The following is an 18,844-nucleotide window of genomic DNA, read 5'->3' as shown; positions in this document are numbered from 1 at the left end:
TATTGTCGACATAATTGAAACTTTTATTTAGCCTAAAGCTTTATACTATTTCTAGTTTTAGAATTTTTTCTAAATGACATGTGTCACGACATGTTTACGTCAACATATTTACAGGAGAGAATTTGGGAAAGGCGTCTGACAACTACTGTAACTCTTTCGTTGGACTCCCAGAACGCTCAGGATGTTGAATTACTCTTCCCAGCCCTCAGGTACAACTCTCCATTATATACCCTGTATTGCCCCTGCTCAGTTACACACACAATCTGACCTGTTAAGAGAGAAAAGCAGAAATGATTGAGGTTTCGGTGTGATTGAGTCACATTAGTTGACAGTAATGGCGATGAGTAAGTGTATGAGTAAGTGTGTGTGCACGTGCACTTTCCAGGAGTGTGTGTAGGAGTACTCGACTGACTGTGCTGCTGCGTTCAGGGTTGCCAATATAATGTACGCATCTGTTGACACGCGGACACTCACACCTCACTCATCATGCTTCAAGTATCACACTCATAAAACAACACTGAAATAGCTTTAACATTTTGAACAAAAGAACAAGCTTTTAGAACAGATCTGAGGATTTGGTTTAAACGAATGAGAATTGGTAGCACTGCCCCTTGCCTTGGTGCCTGCGATCTCCATAAAAACGGCTTCGTTCTTCCCTGGAAAAACTGTGGTTGGCCGTATATGCTTACAGTGATAGCCACACCCAGATTAATGGGGTTTGTGGTGCTTTACTTTCCCGCGAGGGTAAATCAGTCTCCCCGGGAGCAGCGGTTTCCCCGGCTGTGCGTAAATGGCCGTGTGTTTCTCGGCTGGGGGGACGCGGTGCAGACTCTGCACTGGAAGGGACGCTCGTCCGCTGGGGACCCCTGGTCCGCTCTGACGTGCTGCTGTAACCAGGGCCTCTCTCTCTGGGACTCTCTCACTCGCACTGACCTTACTGGAGCTGTTTACTGTAAATTAGTCTTTTAAACCAACAACTCACTGATTGGTTATGGCTTCTTCTGCTCCATCTGCATGCTTTGTGGCTATCACCAGACGTTTACTCCCCCCTGGGGAGATATGGAGAGACTGAGGATCAAGCCCTGTTCAATGAACTCAGATCCACCCCACCATTCTATCTTCTTTCTCCTTATCATCCCTTTCCAGCCCTTAAGAGGGATCTTTCGGCCCCTCAGAGATGGACTGGTCTTCATCACTCGGATGGACTGAGGGCTGGGGGGCAGGCCGCCTGGATGTGAACCACACTGCCACCCTTCACCACCCTCAACCCCTGCTGGGGGGTCGGAGGTGGGGGGCTAAAGGAAAGCAATTTATTCACTCAAGCCTTTATTTTCATGTAGGCTACTGAACAAACTGAGACATAGCCACACTGCTCCTGTCATCAATCTGAGTAGTTTGCACCATCACCAAGCGACGCATGTAGTTTTTTATTTAGCACGTGACATCACAGATATTTGTATGGACAGCTAATCGATGGTCGTATCCATGGCAGCATTACACCACAGACTAAAGAACTCCACAGCCAGTTCCTGCTCAAACACACACAGATTTAGTGAGTCCCGGTTGTTGCCCAGGAGAGCTGCCAGTGCAGGTGCCACACTAGGCTGTAATTGATAACCTATGGAAAAAATCAAAGTCTCTCTCTCAACATGGCCTGATTACATCAGATTTTAGAAAATGTTCAGTCGCCTTTACTGCCTGCCTAATGATCAGTGAACAGCATCCTGATTATGTGCATCAGGATGAGGGGCAAGTGCTTGTGAATGTTCTGATTCCCTGAAACCTGACCAACCGCAGCCTGACGTGTCATACTCCCTGTTCCCGTCTCATGTGCTGACCAGGCCCAGGCTCGTTCAGCCTCCCAGCCAATCCTGGCACAGAAGCCGACAGGGTGTGATGAGCGTGGGCTGCTATGTGTGGCAGTGGATTATCCCTCAGTGTCACTGGAGTGGGTCCTTAGTCACATTGCTGTTTAACTAAATGGAGCCTCTTTTCCAACCATGAAAAGGTTTGGTTTGTTTCAGATGGAGGGGATCCTTATCCCAATCCTCCTTCCTGCAACCCCAAAGACACACACGTGCACACGCACACACACACACACACACACACGCACACACCTTCCTGTTGGAACGACTCTCATATTCTTTGAATTACATTTTCAGACAGTAGCAGTAAAACACATTTTCAGGCCTATGATTACTGTGCAAAAACACACTTCAGGTCCATCACTGACTCCATTCATTGAATTCTAAAAGAAACTCAAAATGAACCACTGTTGTCCAAAGGTAATTTTAGTTTTCATACTGTTATAACCATCATCCAGGTATTGACCATTTGAGTCTCTCATCTTTTTTTTAAGAAATGCTGAATACCTATTGGGAGAAAAGACAAGACGGGGAGAAACAGGTACAATATAAGTGCCCATTTTTTGAGTCCAAACACAAGTTACAGCGAGGAAGAGGTGGAAATTGTCCGTTGTCCACATTGTCCGAAGCAAGAAATCTGGTAGGATGTTTGCAGTGGACCGATATAGGACAAAGCTGCACTATTATATACGGATAGATCTATCCCTGGCTTCTGTATCCAACCGTACAGAGGAACCAATGAAATATACCTTTAGTGCTATAATACTGACTGCTATATACAGCATGGCACATGTATATATACTGATGGACTGTATCTTTATAATACAATGCATTATGGAGATAATTCATTAAGACAGTAAGTGTGGCTATGAAAGTGTCTGCAACAGAGTTTAACAAATATATTCAAAACGAGTACAATACCGTATGGTTCGTTGGCCTTTCAAAGCATCAGTGGCTGCTGAAAAATCAGCTAAATTTACATTAAGTATATATCTACTGTACATGAGGATTCCTCCTGTGGGGTGCTGCACTGGGGACTCATACCCGTTCACCACCATTTTCCAAACCCCTTCTGTCTTCGCCTGTCATCCCAGCACCTCTAGGGAGGGGCCAATCAGATCATAATATTCCATGAGGGACACACCTCCCCCCCCTCCCCACCAACCCCAATGAAACACACAGGCGGTTCTTTGAGAAGCAGCTTCCGCGTGTCAGTCCATGCTGATGTCCGCAGGCGCAGGCCTTTTTCCGGGCTTTTCCGTGGACCTCAAGCCGAAATCCCAGCTCTCGCTTCTGGTCCGGAGCGGAGCGGAGCGGAACGGAACCGGCCGCACCCCGATTCCGGAAGGTTCCGCTCTGAAAAACAGAAGCGCGGCGCGGCGCTCTGCTGCAGCACGGGGGGGCTGGGCACCCCGGCGCCGGCCCAGCGGGCGGACAGGGCCAAGTCTCAAACAGCGGGACAGAGTCGAAAGACAAAATAAGATGAACTGACACCGACTTCACAAGAGGACATTTTCCGTTCGCTAAACTAAAACGTGACTCTGAACCGAGAAACACTGTATTAATATGCGTATTGTTTCTGAATGCGATATAGTATGTTTTCTTATTATACATAAGCTGAAGGTCAACAGGTCTCAGTTTGTAGGGTGTGACTGTAACGACAAGAGTGTGTGCATGTGTGTGACACCCTGGTGTTGCTATATGTGCATATTGTGTGAGTATGTGTGTGTGTGCGGCTATGTGACATTGTGTCAAATTAGAATATCCAGAGTCAAATCTCTGGGTATTGAAATTGATTTGTTTGTAATGTCGTATTTCAGTCATTCATGAGACCGTGATCTTGCTGATACTAGTCCACGTTCAACTTGTAAAAAAAACAGAAGAAGTCTTTTGAAGAGAATGGGGCCCCTGGGGGCCAGCAATCAGTAGGGACCAGGGGGGTGGGGTCTTTACAATTGGAGATTGGGGGGGGGGGGGGGGGGGGGGTGTGGTTGCTGCGAGGCGACTCCCGGCTTCAACCATTCCTTTTGACTCCTCCCACAGCTACAGCCTTGCCCCTCACCCTCAGGGTAGTGGGTTATAAGCTGGAACATGAGACTGCCCCCTACTGGGCAGCAACAAAACCTGTGGGACAGAAGACACACAAACAAGAGAGTACTTTACTTAAGGCTTAATTTAAACATCGTTATTTGGTAGGCTTCATTTGGTAAGACCTGCAGTTACATTCATTATTAAATTAAAGTAGTTATAGTATTTTTCTTGTTCTCTTTCACTGACTATAAAATGAAGTCCCTTTTATTGACAACTGTAGAGGCCTAGTTGACCATAAGGGGTCAACTAGTCAAGAGAGCATTCTGACTTGACACAGCATAGCTTCATCCTAACATAGTTTTACTGTGGTATATCTGAGGGGTATTGTGTACTTACCAGTCTGTGCTTTAGGCATTTCCACTCTCTGAGAGAGAGAGAGAGAGAGAGAGAGAGAGAGACAGTGCTGTTAATAGTTGTGACAGAGAGTAACGAGGCAGGCAACTATTGTGATACAACACAGGCTTAACAGCAGAGGGCAGACTAGACAAGAAAAGGAAAAATCATAGTAGCAGTACTGACAATATCCAGCAGAGGGCACTCAGGGGCCAATGACTGAGAGAACAGTGAATTTATAATTAACCTCTGGCACAACATGGAGGAGGTGATATGACAGCATATTGCCTGAGCATCACCCATAGTTTTTGACCTGTCTCCATCCTTTGCACTTTTCTAGCATAACTGAAACAGTTAATTCAACAATTAATTTCATCAATGATAGGGGAAAGCTAGGGACAATCACAGGTTTTTTGTTGAAATAACATAAAGTCAATCTATACCTTCTACATGACTTTTAATCAGTTTTCAAGGTCAGTAAAGTACAATTTGTGAAATTCAGAAATTGGGGGAGGGTGAAGGTGGGCAGAGAGTAGGTAAGGACAAAGGGCAGATGGGGGTGGGGGGTGGGGGGAGGAGCTAACACATATTTTGCCGTTATCTTGAATATCTAATGTATACATCCTCGCATCCAATCCCAGCCTTATACAACCTGAACAATACTTTCACACAGAATATTAATTTGGAAAGAATAAAAATATTTTAAGATTGAAAGGTATAATGTCAGAGCGTAAGGTACAGTTTAAATAATGGGCTGTACAATCAGTGTGTAGGATTAAGTGTCTGCTCTCTGAGACCAATAGCAAACCCTGCCTTTTTCTTTCTGTCCAATAGCAGAGCTTTCCTGATTCTGTCCTACTGCAGCTCCTGCTTGTTTCTCAACCCAATAACAAATCCTGACTGACTCTCTGTCCAACAGCAAACCATGTATGCCTCTTTCCAGTAGCATCCTGACTCTCTGTCCAATAGCAGTCCCTGCCTGACTCCCTCTGTCCAATAGCAGACCCTGCCTGACTCCCTCTGTCCAATAGCAGACCTTGCCTGACTCTCTCTGTCCAATAGCAGACCTAGCCTGACACTCCGTCAAATAGCAGACCCTGCCCGACTCTCTGGCTTGCCCTCTTCTCTCTGCACTAACAGGCAGGACACACTGATGCTAAGTCTGTGATTAATTCAGACAGGCCAAACGCAAGCTGAGTAAACATCCATTAGCAATTTGCTGCTTGGTCCAAAAGCCCCTGGGCTGCAATTAGCACATGTCCACAGTAAATCCTCTTCTCTCCCCCCTGTTCCCTCCTCTATTTCCCCTCCGTTCTTTATGGCTCTCTCTCTCTCTCTGCGTCTCTGAGGTGCCCTACACTGACCTGGGCAATGCACCGCCAGCATGTGTCAGTGCGTCTCCATTCTACACTACAGAGCGGGAACAGGTCCCTTAGTTAGTTTGTAAAAGCAACAACAAACAGAGAGGTGTTCCTGTTAACAAACCGCCCTAAGGAGTCTCCCGTAAGCGACTGGAGACAGTATGCTAACAGGAACTCTCTCCTGTAAGCGACTGGAGACAGTATGCTAACAGGAACTCTCTCCTGTAAGGGACTGGAGACAGCATGCTAACAGGAACTCTCTCCTGTAAGGGACTGGAGACAGCATGCTAACAGGAACTCTCTCCGGTAAGGGACTGGAGACAGCATGCTAACAGGAACTCTCTCCTGTAAGGGACTGGAGACAGCATGCTAACAGGAACTCTCTACTGACGTGTCATACTCCCTGTTCCCGTCTCATGTGCTGACCAGGCCCAGGCTCGTTCAGCCTCCCAGCCAATCCTGGCACAGAAGCCGACAGGGTGTGATGAGCGTGGGCTGCTATGTGTGGCAGTGGATTATCCCTCAGTGTCACTGGAGTGGGTCCTTAGTCACATTGCTGTTTAACTAAATGGAGCCTCTTTTCCAACCATGAAAAGGTTTGGTTTGTTTCAGATGGAGGGGATCCTTATCCCAATCCTCCTTCCTGCAACCCCAAAGACACACACGTGCACACGCACACACACACACACGCACACACCTTCCTGTTGGAACGACTCTCATATTCTTTGAATGACATTTTCAGTAGCAGTAAAACACATTTTCAGGCCTATGATTACTGTGCAAAAACACACTTCAGGTCCATCACTGACACCATTCATTGAATTCTAAAAGAAACTCAAATTGAACCACTGTTGTCCAAAGGTAATTTTAGTTTTCATACTGTTATAATCATCATCCAAGTATTGACCATTTGAGTCTTTCATCTTTTTTTTAAGAAATGCTGAATACCTATTGGGAGAAAAGACAAGACGGGGAGAAACAGGTACAATATAAGTGCCCATTTTTTGAGTCCAAACACAAGTTACAGCGAGGAAGAGGTGGAAATTGTCCGTTGTCCACATTGTCCGAAGCAAGAAATCTGGTAGGATGTTTGCAGTGGACCGATATAGGACAAAGCTGCACTATTATATACGGATAGATCTATCCCTGGCTTCTGTATCCAACCCTTACCGTACAGAGGAACCAATGAAATATACCTTTAGTGCTATAATACTGACTGCTATATACAGCATGGCACATGTATATATACTGATGGACTGTATCTTTATAATACAATGCATTATGGAGATAATTCATTAAGACAGTAAGTGTGGCTATGAAAGTGTCTGCAACAGAGTTTAACAAATATATTCAAAACGAGTACAATACTGTATGGTTCGTTGGCCTTTCAAAGCATCAGTGGCTGCTGAAAAATCAGCTAAATTTACATTAAGTATATATCTACTGTACATGAGGATTCCTCCTGTGGGGTGCTGCACTGGGGACTCATACCCGTTCACCACCATTTTCCAAACCCCTTCTGTCTTCGCCTGTCATCCCAGCACCTCTAGGGAGGGGCCAATCAGATCATAATATTCCATGAGGGACACACCTCCCCCCCCTCCCCACCAACCCCAATGAAACACACAGGCGGTTCTTTGAGAAGCAGCTTCCGCGTGTCAGTCCGTGCTGATGTCCGCAGGCGCAGGCCTTTTTCCGGGCTTTTCCGCGGACCTCAAGCCGAAATCCCAGCTCTCGCTTCTGGTCCAGCGCGGAGCGGAGCGGAGCGGAACGGTACCGGCCGCGCCCCGATTCCGGAAGGTTCCGCTCTGAAAAACAGAAGCGCGGCGCGGCGCTCCTGCTGCGGCACGGGGGGGCTGGGCACCCCGGCGCCGGCCCAGCGGGCGGACAGGGCCAAGTCTCAAACAGCGGGACAGAGTCGAAAGACAAAATAAGATGAACTGACACCGACTTCACAAGAGGACATTTTCCGTTCGCTAAACTAAAACGTGACTCTGAGCCGAGAAACACTGTATTAATATGCGTATTGTTTCTGAATGCGATATAGTATGTTTTCTTATTATACATAAGCTGAAGGTCAACAGGTCTCAGTTTGTAGGGTGTGACTGTAACGACAAGAGTGTGTGCATGTGTGTGACACCCTGGTGTTGCTATATGTGCATATTGTGTGAGTTTGTGTGTGTGTGTGTGTGTGTGTATATATGTGTGTGCGGCTATGTGACATTGTGTCAAATTAGAATATCCAGAGTCAAATCTCTGGGTATTGAAATTGATTTGTTTGTAATGTCGTATTTCAGTCATTCATGAGACCGTGATCTTGCTGATACTAGTCCACGTTCAACTTGTAAAAAAAACAGAAGAAGTCTTTTGAAGAGAATGGGGCCCCTGGGGGCCAGCAATCAGTAGGGACCAGGGGGCTGGGGTCTTTACAATTGGAGATTGGGGGGGGGGGGGGGGGGGGGGGTGTGGTTGCTGCGAGGCGACTCCCGGCTTCAACCATTCCTTTTGACTCCTCCCACAGCTACAGCCTTGCCCCTCACCCTCAGGGTAGTGGGTTATAAGCTGGAACATGAGACTGCCCCCTACTGGGCAGCAACAAAACCTGTGGGACAGAAGACACACAAACAAGAGAGTACTTTACTTAAGGCTTAATTTAAACATCGTTATTTGGTAGGCTTCATTTGGTAAGACCTGCAGTTACATTCATTATTAAATTAAAGTAGTTATAGTATTTTTCTTGTTCTCTTTCACTGACTATAAAATGAAGTCCCTTTTTATTGACAACTGTAGAGGCCTAGTTGACCATAAGGGGTCAACTAGTCAAGAGAGCATTCTGACTTGACACAGCATAGCTTCATCCTAACATAGTTTTACTGTGGTATATCTGAGGGGTATTGTGTACTTACCAGTCTGTGCTTTAGGCATTTCCACTCTCTGAGAGAGAGAGAGAGAGAGAGAGAGAGAGAGACAGTGCTGTTAATAGTTGTGACAGAGAGTAACGAGGCAGGCAACTATTGTGATACAACACAGGCTTAACAGCAGAGGGCAGACTAGACAAGAAAAGGAAAAATCATAGTAGCAGTACTGACAATATCCAGCAGAGGGCACTCAGGGGCCAATGACTGAGAGAACAGTGAATTTATAATTAACCTCTGGCACAACATGGAGGAGGTGATATGACAGCATATTGCCTGAGCATCACCCATAGTTTTTGACCTGTCTCCATCCTTTGCACTTTTCTAGCATAACTGAAACAGTTAATTCAACAATTAATTTCATCAATGATAGGGGAAAGCTAGGGACAATCACAGGTTTTTTGTTGAAATAACATAAAGTCAATCTATACCTTCTACATGACTTTTAATCAGTTTTCAAGGTCAGTAAAGTACAATTTGTGAAATTCAGAAATTGGGGGAGGGTGAAGGTGGGCAGAGAGTAGGTAAGGACAAAGGGCAGATGGGGGTGGGGGGTGGGGGGAGGAGCTAACACATATTTTGCCGTTATCTTGAATATCTAATGTATACATCCTCGCATCCAATCCCAGCCTTATACAACCTGAACAATACTTTCACACAGAATATTAATTGGAAAGAATAAAAATATTTTAAGATTGAAAGGTATAATGTCAGAGCGTAAGGTACAGTTTAAATAATGGGCTGTACAATCAGTGTGTAGGATTAAGTGTCTGCTCTCTGAGACCAATAGCAAACCCTGCCTTTTTTCTTTCTGTCCAATAGCAGAGCTTTCCTGATTCTGTCCTACTGCAGCTCCTGCTTGTTTCTCAACCCAATAACAAATCCTGACTGACTCTCTGTCCAACAGCAAACCATGTATGCCTCTTTCCAGTAGCATCCTGACTCTCTGTCCAATAGCAGTCCCTGCCTGACTCCCTCTGTCCAATAGCAGACCCTGCCTGACTCCCTCTGTCCAATAGCAGACCTTGCCTGACTCTCTCTGTCCAATAGCAGACCTAGCCTGACACTCCGTCAAATAGCAGACCCTGCCCGACTCTCTGGCTTGCCCTCTTCTCTCTGCACTAACAGGCAGGACACACTGATGCTAAGTCTGTGATTAATTCAGACAGGCCAAACGCAAGCTGAGTAAACATCCATTAGCAATTTGCTGCTTGGTCCAAAAGCCCCTGGGCTGCAATTAGCACATGTCCACAGTAAATCCTCTTCTCTCCCCCCTGTTCCCTCCTCTATTTCCCCTCCGTTCTTTATGGCTCTCTCTCTCTCTCTGCGTCTCTGAGGTGCCCTACACTGACCTGGGCAATGCACCGCCAGCATGTGTCAGTGCGTCTCCATTCTACACTACAGAGCGGGAACAGGTCCCTTAGTTAGTTTGTAAAAGCAACAACAAACAGAGAGGTGTTCCTGTTAACAAACCGCCCTAAGGAGTCTCCCGTAAGCGACTGGAGACAGTATGCTAACAGGAACTCTCTCCTGTAAGCGACTGGAGACAGTATGCTAACAGGAACTCTCTCCTGTAAGGGACTGGAGACAGCATGCTAACAGGAACTCTCTCCTGTAAGGGACTGGAGACAGCATGCTAACAGGAACTCTCTCCGGTAAGGGACTGGAGACAGCATGCTAACAGGAACTCTCTCCTGTAAGGGACTGGAGACAGCATGCTAACAGGAACTCTCTCCTGTAAGGGACTGGAGACAGCATGCTAACAGGAACTCTCTCCTGTAAGCGACTGGAGACAGCATGCTAACAGGAACTCCTCTGTTTGTAGCGCTTTTACCACCACAGACAGGGACATGCTCGGGATTTGGTAAATGCAAAAAAGTATACGCGTGGCTTAGCGTAAGCATTTGAGCAGAGCTTATCACAAAATGCTCACAAATCCCTCATTTGACCTATAGTGCTTAAATCTGATAGACATATTCAAGTTCACGTTAAACCTTTAAACATGGTGATGGCCCAACAAAACATATGGTGGAGCTCCAGAATTTCACATAAAATTTAAAAAAAATCTGCTGCATCACCTTGGTCTCAGTAAATGCAGTGGTACAACCCACCAGCAAGAAGACATGTCCAGCAGATCACGCGCTTTGACTCTGGGATTTGCAGCTAGCAGCCATATTTCTCTCATTGTTATTAACAGCAGGTGAGCTCTGTCATAAGGGTTCCAAAGAGATCATATAATGGATCTAATTATAGTGTGGTTATGTGAATCAGCCACCAAAGGGGTTACATTATCTTTATTTTATACATCAGATAGTCTTGTATTTCCGTACAATAGAAATACAGTATAACATCACTGTTCGTAGAAAAGCAAACACTTTAAAGGCAATATTTCACTCAAGGACGTCTGTGCTGCAGTAAAACTATCACGTCTGTTAGTTTGCTTTAAAGACCTGGCAGGGATAACAATTAGAAACCCCAATTTATTATTTTCTGCATCTTTCTAACATTTGAAACATTCATTGCTCATTCAGAGTACAGAGATAAATCCATTTGTGAATGTTTCACATTTTGTGATCTTGTGGTAGAAGAACCATAAAAGACTGGACCAGAGATCAGCTACAAAGATATGTAATCCACGATGTCGACAGAACTTCCAAAGCGAACTTCAAGGCTGGTGAAAAGTAATGATACTTCGCCTCAGAAGTATCTTTCCCTGATCTATTTTTCATGGCCCATAAACCCTGTTCGACAGAGAGTTGCAAAATTTGCTACACAGGTCCCTTTCCTCATGAGGAATATATTTGGTTCATGGACCCATAACTTCCACTAACTGAAGCCTCCTGGAAGGTACTTAAAATGCTTCTCCTCCAATCAAAATGAACAAAGGTCCAACCAATGAGCATGGCACGTGGAAGTCTGCATATCACAATGCTGTTAAATCCCGGAGGTTTTGACCTACAATGATGAGATTTAGTAGCTGTATTTACACTTGCTGTACACCAAGACTCCAACTCTAAAGTACTGTCCCAAAAAAAACACATGACAGTGCTTCATGTTTAAAAATATTCAAAAATTCACTAACAAAACCCAGGGTTATGGTTAGGATTAGTGGTAGGGTTAGGGTTAAGTTAGGGCTAAGTCCTTCGTTCTCAAGTTGACCGCAGTGTGTCAGCCATGGAAAGTAACATCAGCACTGGCCATTCAGTATACTGGAGCCTTAATGGAAGACGTTGGCCCCTAGTGTGTCGTAGACTTCATGTGTGGCAGTTGTGTCAGTTTACCCTTCCAGGAATCTGGTGTTTAGTTTTAGAATCCAGTGCTTTTCCATTCTCTGTTCTCTAGTGTCAAACTTTTGTGTTTGTAGACCCGATATTTCCAGTGCTTCCAATCCATAGTTTAGTAAGTGAGGGACCAGATGTGTGTGGGTGCCTGTCTGGTTTTTAATATTATATATGTGTCAAGCTAATCTTGCCCTGGTAGTGTTGCCTGTTTCTCCCACATATCTTATGCCACAGTTTTTGCACTTCATGACAAACATACAGTTGTTAGCGCTTACTAGAGTTTGTTTAATGAGATTTACGGTGTTTGCTTCGATTCTTTATTGTTCTTTCTTGCTAGTCGAATATTGGGCCTTGTCTGTGCAGTCAGTAGGAGTCATTTTAATCTTCTCTGTATCAGTCCAGTCTTGCTGCCTTTGCCCTAGGGTTAGGGTTAGCACTGGGGTTGGTTAGGTCCATGGTCAGTGAGAGGGTTAGAGTTAGATTTAGGATTAGTGCTAAGGTTAAGTTGATGCAATATGGATCTTATGAGGGTCCCTTGGGAAAGAAAAGTTTTATGCGATCCTACTGCTAGGGTTAGGGTTTGCACTTGAATGGCCCAACTTTCCTCATTTTGGAGGTAGGACTTCAGCCTTATGTGTCGTTCAGTATGTATGTAAGCTCTAACACTGCCATCTTGAATTGGTCACCATTTTGAAATATTTATTACCTACTTTTTCTCTAAACACATGGAGTTATGTGTGCTGTAGCTACACAGTGGGGTTTGGGGGTGCTTGAGCCACACGGTGGGGTTTGGGGGGGGGGGGGTGGTGGAGCTACACAGTGGGGTTTGGGGTACTGGAGCCACACAGTGGGGTTTGGGGTACTGGAGCCACACAGTGGGGTTTGGGGGTGCTGGAGCCACACAGTGAGGTTTTGGGGGGCGGCGGGGACGTTACCCTTGCCGTCCCCCAGCAGCTCCTCGGCCATCAGCCCGTCCTGCCGGTTGCCCAGAACGAAGGCCAGGAAGGAGAGGATGAGGGCGTCCAGGATGCCCATGATGGCCAGGATGTAGGCCCAGCGCACCGAGCAGGCGCCCAGCGTGTACTTGTCCGTCTGCTCCCCGCACATCCGCTTCACCTCGTCCGAGTCCCAGCCGTCAGGGAAGATCATGCAGCCCAGGACCAGGCAGGTGCCTGAGGGGAGGAGAGGGAGAGGGAGAGGGGGAGAGGGAGAGACAGAAGGTGGGGAGAAGGAGGGGAGTGGGATGTTTGAGAGGAAGGGAAAGAAAGAATGAGACACAGGATGAGTACACCCAGTTCTGGCAGCCCTTTGAAGCTGCTTCATCCCCTGCAGCCTTCACTTTGTACTCTCTCTCTCTCTCTCACTTTTTCTCTCAGTCTGTCTCTCTCTCTCTCTCTCTCACTTTTTCTCTCAGTCTCTCTCTCTCTCTCTCTTTCTCGCTCTCTCTCTCTCTCTCACTTTTTCTCTCAGTCTCTCTCTCTCTCTCTCTCTCTTTCTCACTCTCACTGTCTCTCTCTCTCTCTCTCAGGGTGACCACTGTAACATCCTCCTGGATGAAAACAACCTCAGCAGCCCAACCCTGCCAACAGCATGGAGACCCCAGTGACAGGACTGAGCCCCGGAAATGTCAGTAGCCAGCTGTGATGGGGGGGGGGAGGGTCTACACTGCCAGGACATGTCTGGCTTCATCCCGCCAGTACTAGGGTGGGTCTAAATGGTCCAGATTAATTGGACGAGTGAGTGCATTAGAGGAGTGTGTACACTTCCCTAGGTGCAGGTGGCGCTGTAGTTACCTGAGAGCTATATATATGGTAGTCTCTGTGTGCAGTAGCAGTCTCTGTGTGCAGTTGCAGTCTCTGTGTACAACAACAGTCTCTGGAGTTTTGTAACTGACTGAGACAGAAATATAGAGCAATATTGTTGTTCAGGTTCATAAACTTTAACTGGAGGCTGGGGGGGGGATTGTTTTGATTGTTTTGCATGATTTAAGAGGCAGATTTAATCTTCTGCACTTTTTCAATTAAATTACTTTAATTACACAATCAGAATGGGTGATGTTGAACTATTTAAATAATTATAAGAGCGAGTGTGCGGATTAAGATGTTCGTGTGAAACGCACACAAGGTTGCACGGGTGATGATGCCGCCATGTTGAGATCCTTTCAGGAGAAAAACGGAGCCAGTTTGTAATGGACGATTAAACAGCAACACAGCACAACAGGGAAACAGACACAGGACCATTAGCAAGTTTAAAGCTACACTTTGTCTCTGCTTCAAGTGTGTGTGCAGTAGCTGAAACAGACTCCTAATACACCCTGCAGACACTGCAGTAACTCAGATGCTGCAATGTTCGGACTTTACTGTGAGGCATAGTTTATTATAATTTCTCTAACCTTTATTTTACCAGCAAAGGTCCATTGGGGTATTCCGTCTCTTTTGCAAGAGAGAACCGGCCAAGAGGCAGCACAATTAAAACATACATTACTAACAGAAACGTAAGTGCACATTTAACAAGCGTCAAGCGTGAGCATTACAGCAAACAAACATGGCGTTTCCTCTACGTCTATCAAACCCTGGCATTAAAAACAGAGACAATATCCATTAAACTGCGTTTGAATCTGATCTGCTAGGGAGATGAGGGCCTGGAGTTTGAGTTTAGCCTGCGGTTCGGGATAGGTTTAGGACCGCAGACCGAGCTGTAATGTGACCGTGTAGGAATGGAGTGGAATGGAGTGGTAGAATGGAGTCAGTGGGTGCGGTTAGGGTTAGGGTTAGGACCGTGGATCATTATGAGCGTAAATATGAGAATGAAGGTGGGGTCTGGGTGGGGTTGAGCTGTAATGTGATGGTGTAGCAGTGCTAGAGTGGAGTCAGTGGGTGTGGCTAGGGTTAGGGTTAGGGTTAGGACCGTGGACCGTTATGAGCGTGAATATGAGAATGAAGGTGGGGTTGAGTTGTAACGTGGCCGTGTAGGAGTGGCAGTGTGGAGTCAGTGGGTGCAGTGCACACACAGCACAGGCTCAGGCTGCAGTCACACACCAGCCTGCCCGTGAGCACAAGCTGCCAGGGATTTAAAAGCAGGATAATCTCAGGAAATGACTGAGGATCACAGTCACATCCCTCGCATGCAGTGACTGTGTGTGTGTGTGTGTGTGTTGGGGGGGGGGGGTGTACGTGTGTGCATGCTTGTGTGTAAGAGTGAGAGAGTCAGAGAAGGAGAAGGAGAGAAAGGGAGAAGAGAGAGATACCAATAGAGACAGGAAGATGGGAGAGAGTGCAAGCGAGAGAAGGAGATGGAGAGAGAGAAATGGTAACAAGGAGAGCAGATTTACAGAAAGTGAAAGAGTGGGATGAGGATCTCCTGCTGGTTTCCTGTTCTCCCTCATCTCCCAGCTCTTATTTCTCATGAAAGCAAACTTGGAGAAACACAGAACAAGAAAAAAAGATAACCAGCATAAGAACAGTAACGATGATGCTGATTTAAACCCAGCAGCCCAAGCCCCCAACCATAGGGAGTGCCTCTGAGATTCTTTCAGACACTTTACTAATATGTTCACGAAGCTGCCACTAAGAGGCGCTGTGTACATTTCTCTTGTGTTGTGCTGCTTAGAGGGATAGCTCAATTGGCCCAGGCAGTTTTTGTGGGTGATGAAAAGACATTTAGATACTTAGGGAAGTGTCTAATGACTTGCTGGCGTTATAATGGCAGGTATAGCCTCACTGTAAAAGCTCCTTTGAGGTCACTTAAAGTTTATTCACCTTCTTCTATCCTCTCCCCCGCTCATCTCTCTCTCTCTCCCCTGCTCACCCCTCTCTCTCTCCTCATTCCTCTCTATCTCATCCCCCTCTCGCCCCTGCTCATCCCTCTCTCTCCTCATTCCTCTCTATCTCATTCCTCTCTCACCCCTGCTCATCCCTCTCTCTCCTCATTCCTCTCTCGCCCCTGCTCATCCCTCTCTCTCCTCATCCCCCTCTCGCCCCTGCTCATCCCTCTCTCTCCTCATTCCTCTCTATCTCATTCCTCTCTCACCCCTGCTCATCCCTCTCTCTCCTCATTCCTCTCTCGCCCCTGCTCATCCCTCTCTCTCCTCATTCCTCTCTCGCCCCTGCTCATCCCTCTCTCTCCTCATTCCTCTCTCGCCCCTGCTCATCCCTCTCTCTCCTCATTCCTCTCTCGCCCCTGCTCATCCCTCTCTCTCCTCATTCCTCTCTCCTCATTCCTCTCTCGCCCCTGCTCATCCCTCTCTCTCCTCATTCCTCTCTCGCCCCTGCTCATCCCTCTCTCTCCTCATTCCTCTCTCCTCATTCCTCTCTCGCCCCTGCTCATCCCTCTCTCTCCTCATTCCTCTCTCGCCCCTGCTCATCCCTCTCTCTCCTCATTCCTCTCTCACCCCTGCTCATCCCTCTCTCTCCTCATTCTTCTCTATCTCATCCCTCTCTCCCCCGCTCATCACTTTTCCCCCTGCTCATCCCTCTCTCTTTCCTGCTCATCACACTCTCATCTTTTTCTGCTAATCACTCTATCCCCTCATCATTATCTCCCTGCCCATCACTCTCTCTCTCTCTCCTCATCACTTTCTCTCCTCCTCATCACTCTCTCTCTCTCACTCTGCTCATCACCCTCTTTCTTGCTCATCACCCCCTCTCTCCAGCTTGAAATATTTAGCAGCGAGTTTTCATTCACAGTTTGAGCCTCAGGGGGAAAATCTCCTCATTTCAGCTGAGATGAAGATATTTTTTTCGAGGTTATTCCACGGAAGAAAATCAAGAGGGGTGCAAAAGGAGCTGACTGCACACTTAGTCAGGAGCGTGTGGATCATACATAATTAAAGATGTCTGCCGTTCCATATCTCTCAGGGCGTTGTGTGTGCCAGTGAAGGGGGAAGAGGAGCTAGGGCCAGATTTGGCAGTTCACATCCCCCCTGGTCTTGGCCCAAAAACTCCACACCTCCTGAATCCTGAAATACAGCCTGACGTTTTCCCTGTCCTGCCCCCTCCCTCCTTATCTTCCAAGTTTTGGAAGTCTTGTCCAGGGATAATAAAGTAGGGCGAAAGGCCATTGATGTCATCACTTTTCTCCGAAGAGGAGCTCTCCACCAATCACTGACTTCTTTTACAATGGAATGAATATGTAGTGTCTGTTCACCATGTCAGTACAATTTGTCCCACTCAAACATGATCATGTCTTATTAGAGAAGTGTGTGTGTATGCAAGTGTGTGTGTGTGTGCGTGTGCGTGCATGTGTGTGTGTGTGTGTGTGTGTGTGAGTGCACACGTGGGGTGACATAGCTTAGGAGGTAAGAGCGGTTGTCTGGCAGTCAGAGGGTTGCCGGTTCGATCCCCTGACCTAACCCCTAATTGCTCCCAATGAGCTGATTGGTACCTTGCATGGCAGCCTTTCACCATTGGTGTGTGTGCATCTAAAGAGACAGAACACTGTCCTTTCTTTAAAAGTTACACTTGCACTTTTTCTTTGGTTCCCTTATGCATTTTTCAGCACCACTGTCCCTACATTATATATGATATCAGGCTCCGGAGTGACACGGCTAAATCATTTATGTGAGCACAGGAGTGTATGAAGCATGGATCCCTGCAGACTCTCCTCTCAGAGGACAGCGGCCTGCTCTCTGCAGAAAGGGGGCGGGGGGGGGGGTCCCCTCAGGACGTTGTCAGGCCGTTATTTCCTTAACCCAAAAAAAACACAGCGCACCTGCCCTTGTGCCTACCCTACCCTTCAGCACTTTAATAACATGATTTAGAAGACCTCAGGAACAGCCTCTGCAATGGTGTGTGTGTGTGTGTGGGGGGGGGGGGGGGGCGTTTATGTGTGTGTATGTGTGTGTGTGTGTGTGCAGGTGTGTGTTTGTGTGTGTGTGTGTGTGTGTATGTGCATGGCCAATTTTACCTTTTTATTCCTGTAACTATATTTTATAGGCAATCTCCTTTTTGATCTATTTCTCTCTACACCTTCACCCATCTCTCTCTCTCCCTCTCTCTCATTCCCTCTCTCTCTCTCTCTCTCTCTCACTCCTCCTCTCTCTCTCCCTTTCTCCCTCTCTCTCTCTCTCTCTCTCAGCTGTTGGCCAGTGTCGGGGTATCAGCGATGGCCAGTGAGGAGGTAAATTCTCAGCAGAACAGCCAAACACTCCCATGGCAGCCGGATCCTTAATGACTGTGAGCACAGATACACTGCACAATGGCCCGTGCGCAAGTGTGAGCCAGAGTGTGTGAGTCTGAAAGAGACTGCAAACACAACACAGAGGAAGACGCAGGCAAAGAGAGAGAGACATGAGAGGGCGAGGGCCATACAGAGAAAGACATCGGAATCTGTTGGATTTTTGGAGTACAGAAGAGGAGCTCTGTAAGCCTTCAGACAGTATCTATGAGACAGAGAAGCAGTGTTAGATTTTGAGTGCAGGCTTGTCTACTTCCCAGGGCTAGTATCCCCATCTTGGAGCATGAAGACCCAAAAAACCTACTACAATTGAGGCATCTGTGTAAGCAGTAACACGTGGACTGTTTTATGTTGAATTACTTTATTAATGAAAAACACCTTGACTTCCTTAACCAGCACACTATCATGAGTAAAAGCCTAATTTGATTCCACTTGAAGCATCCAATGATGGATCTTTACACAAATTCCACCTGGATAGAAAAACAAAAAATGGCAACAAAAAAAAAAAATCTTATCTTAAAAAAATCTTAAATCTTAAAAAATCTTAGATAGATAAAATTTAGAATTAAACTAAAATAATGTATATAAGAAAGAAATGTGTAAGTAAATTGGCAGATTTCATCATTCAAATTGCATGGAGTGAGACAGAGCTTGCTAAATGGATCCGATGCTAACGGACACAATCACCCAAATGAAACACAAGTGACATGTGCACGCATTCTTCAGGTACAGAGAAAATACAACAGCAGATACAGGGCAGAATCAGGCCGATACCCCCTGTCCATTAATACACAAGCAAGGATGATAAAACTAAACTCTTATGT

At 46.5% G+C, this 18,844-nt stretch overlaps 1 protein-coding gene and 2 long non-coding RNA genes across 3 annotated transcripts in view; 1 reads left to right on the top strand and 2 right to left on the bottom strand.

Annotated features, from left to right (window-relative positions):
* LOC118232370 lies at nucleotides 1-4,343 on the bottom strand. Its single transcript, XR_004766261.1, has 2 exons — nucleotides 4,293-4,343; nucleotides 1-3,989 (listed from the first exon to the last, which is right to left on the bottom strand). It is a non-coding gene; the product is annotated as an uncharacterized LOC118232370 (long non-coding RNA).
* Nucleotides 132-18,004, top strand: LOC118232371. The gene is made up of 3 exons (XR_004766262.1): nucleotides 132-209; nucleotides 13,375-13,472; nucleotides 17,922-18,004. It is a non-coding gene; the product is annotated as an uncharacterized LOC118232371 (long non-coding RNA).
* The window catches only part of lhfpl3 (LHFPL tetraspan subfamily member 3), a 38,664-nt gene continuing 27,917 nt past the window's right edge, over nucleotides 8,098-18,844 (bottom strand). The window contains exons 2-4 of the mRNA XM_035427306.1: nucleotides 12,782-13,018; nucleotides 8,557-8,584; nucleotides 8,098-8,252 (exon numbers count right to left, since the gene is read on the bottom strand). Of these exons, the coding sequence (XP_035283197.1) occupies nucleotides 8,568-8,584; nucleotides 12,782-13,018 (254 nt within the window). The 3' untranslated portion in view covers nucleotides 8,098-8,252; nucleotides 8,557-8,567. The remainder of the gene's footprint in view (nucleotides 8,253-8,556; nucleotides 8,585-12,781; nucleotides 13,019-18,844) is intronic.

Source organism: Anguilla anguilla, chromosome 7 (genome assembly GCF_013347855.1).
Source record: "Anguilla anguilla isolate fAngAng1 chromosome 7, fAngAng1.pri, whole genome shotgun sequence".
NCBI classification, from domain to species: domain Eukaryota; kingdom Metazoa; phylum Chordata; class Actinopteri; order Anguilliformes; family Anguillidae; genus Anguilla; species Anguilla anguilla.
Note: the sequence above shows the minus strand (reverse complement) of the source record. Positions and strands in the feature narration are given on the sequence as shown.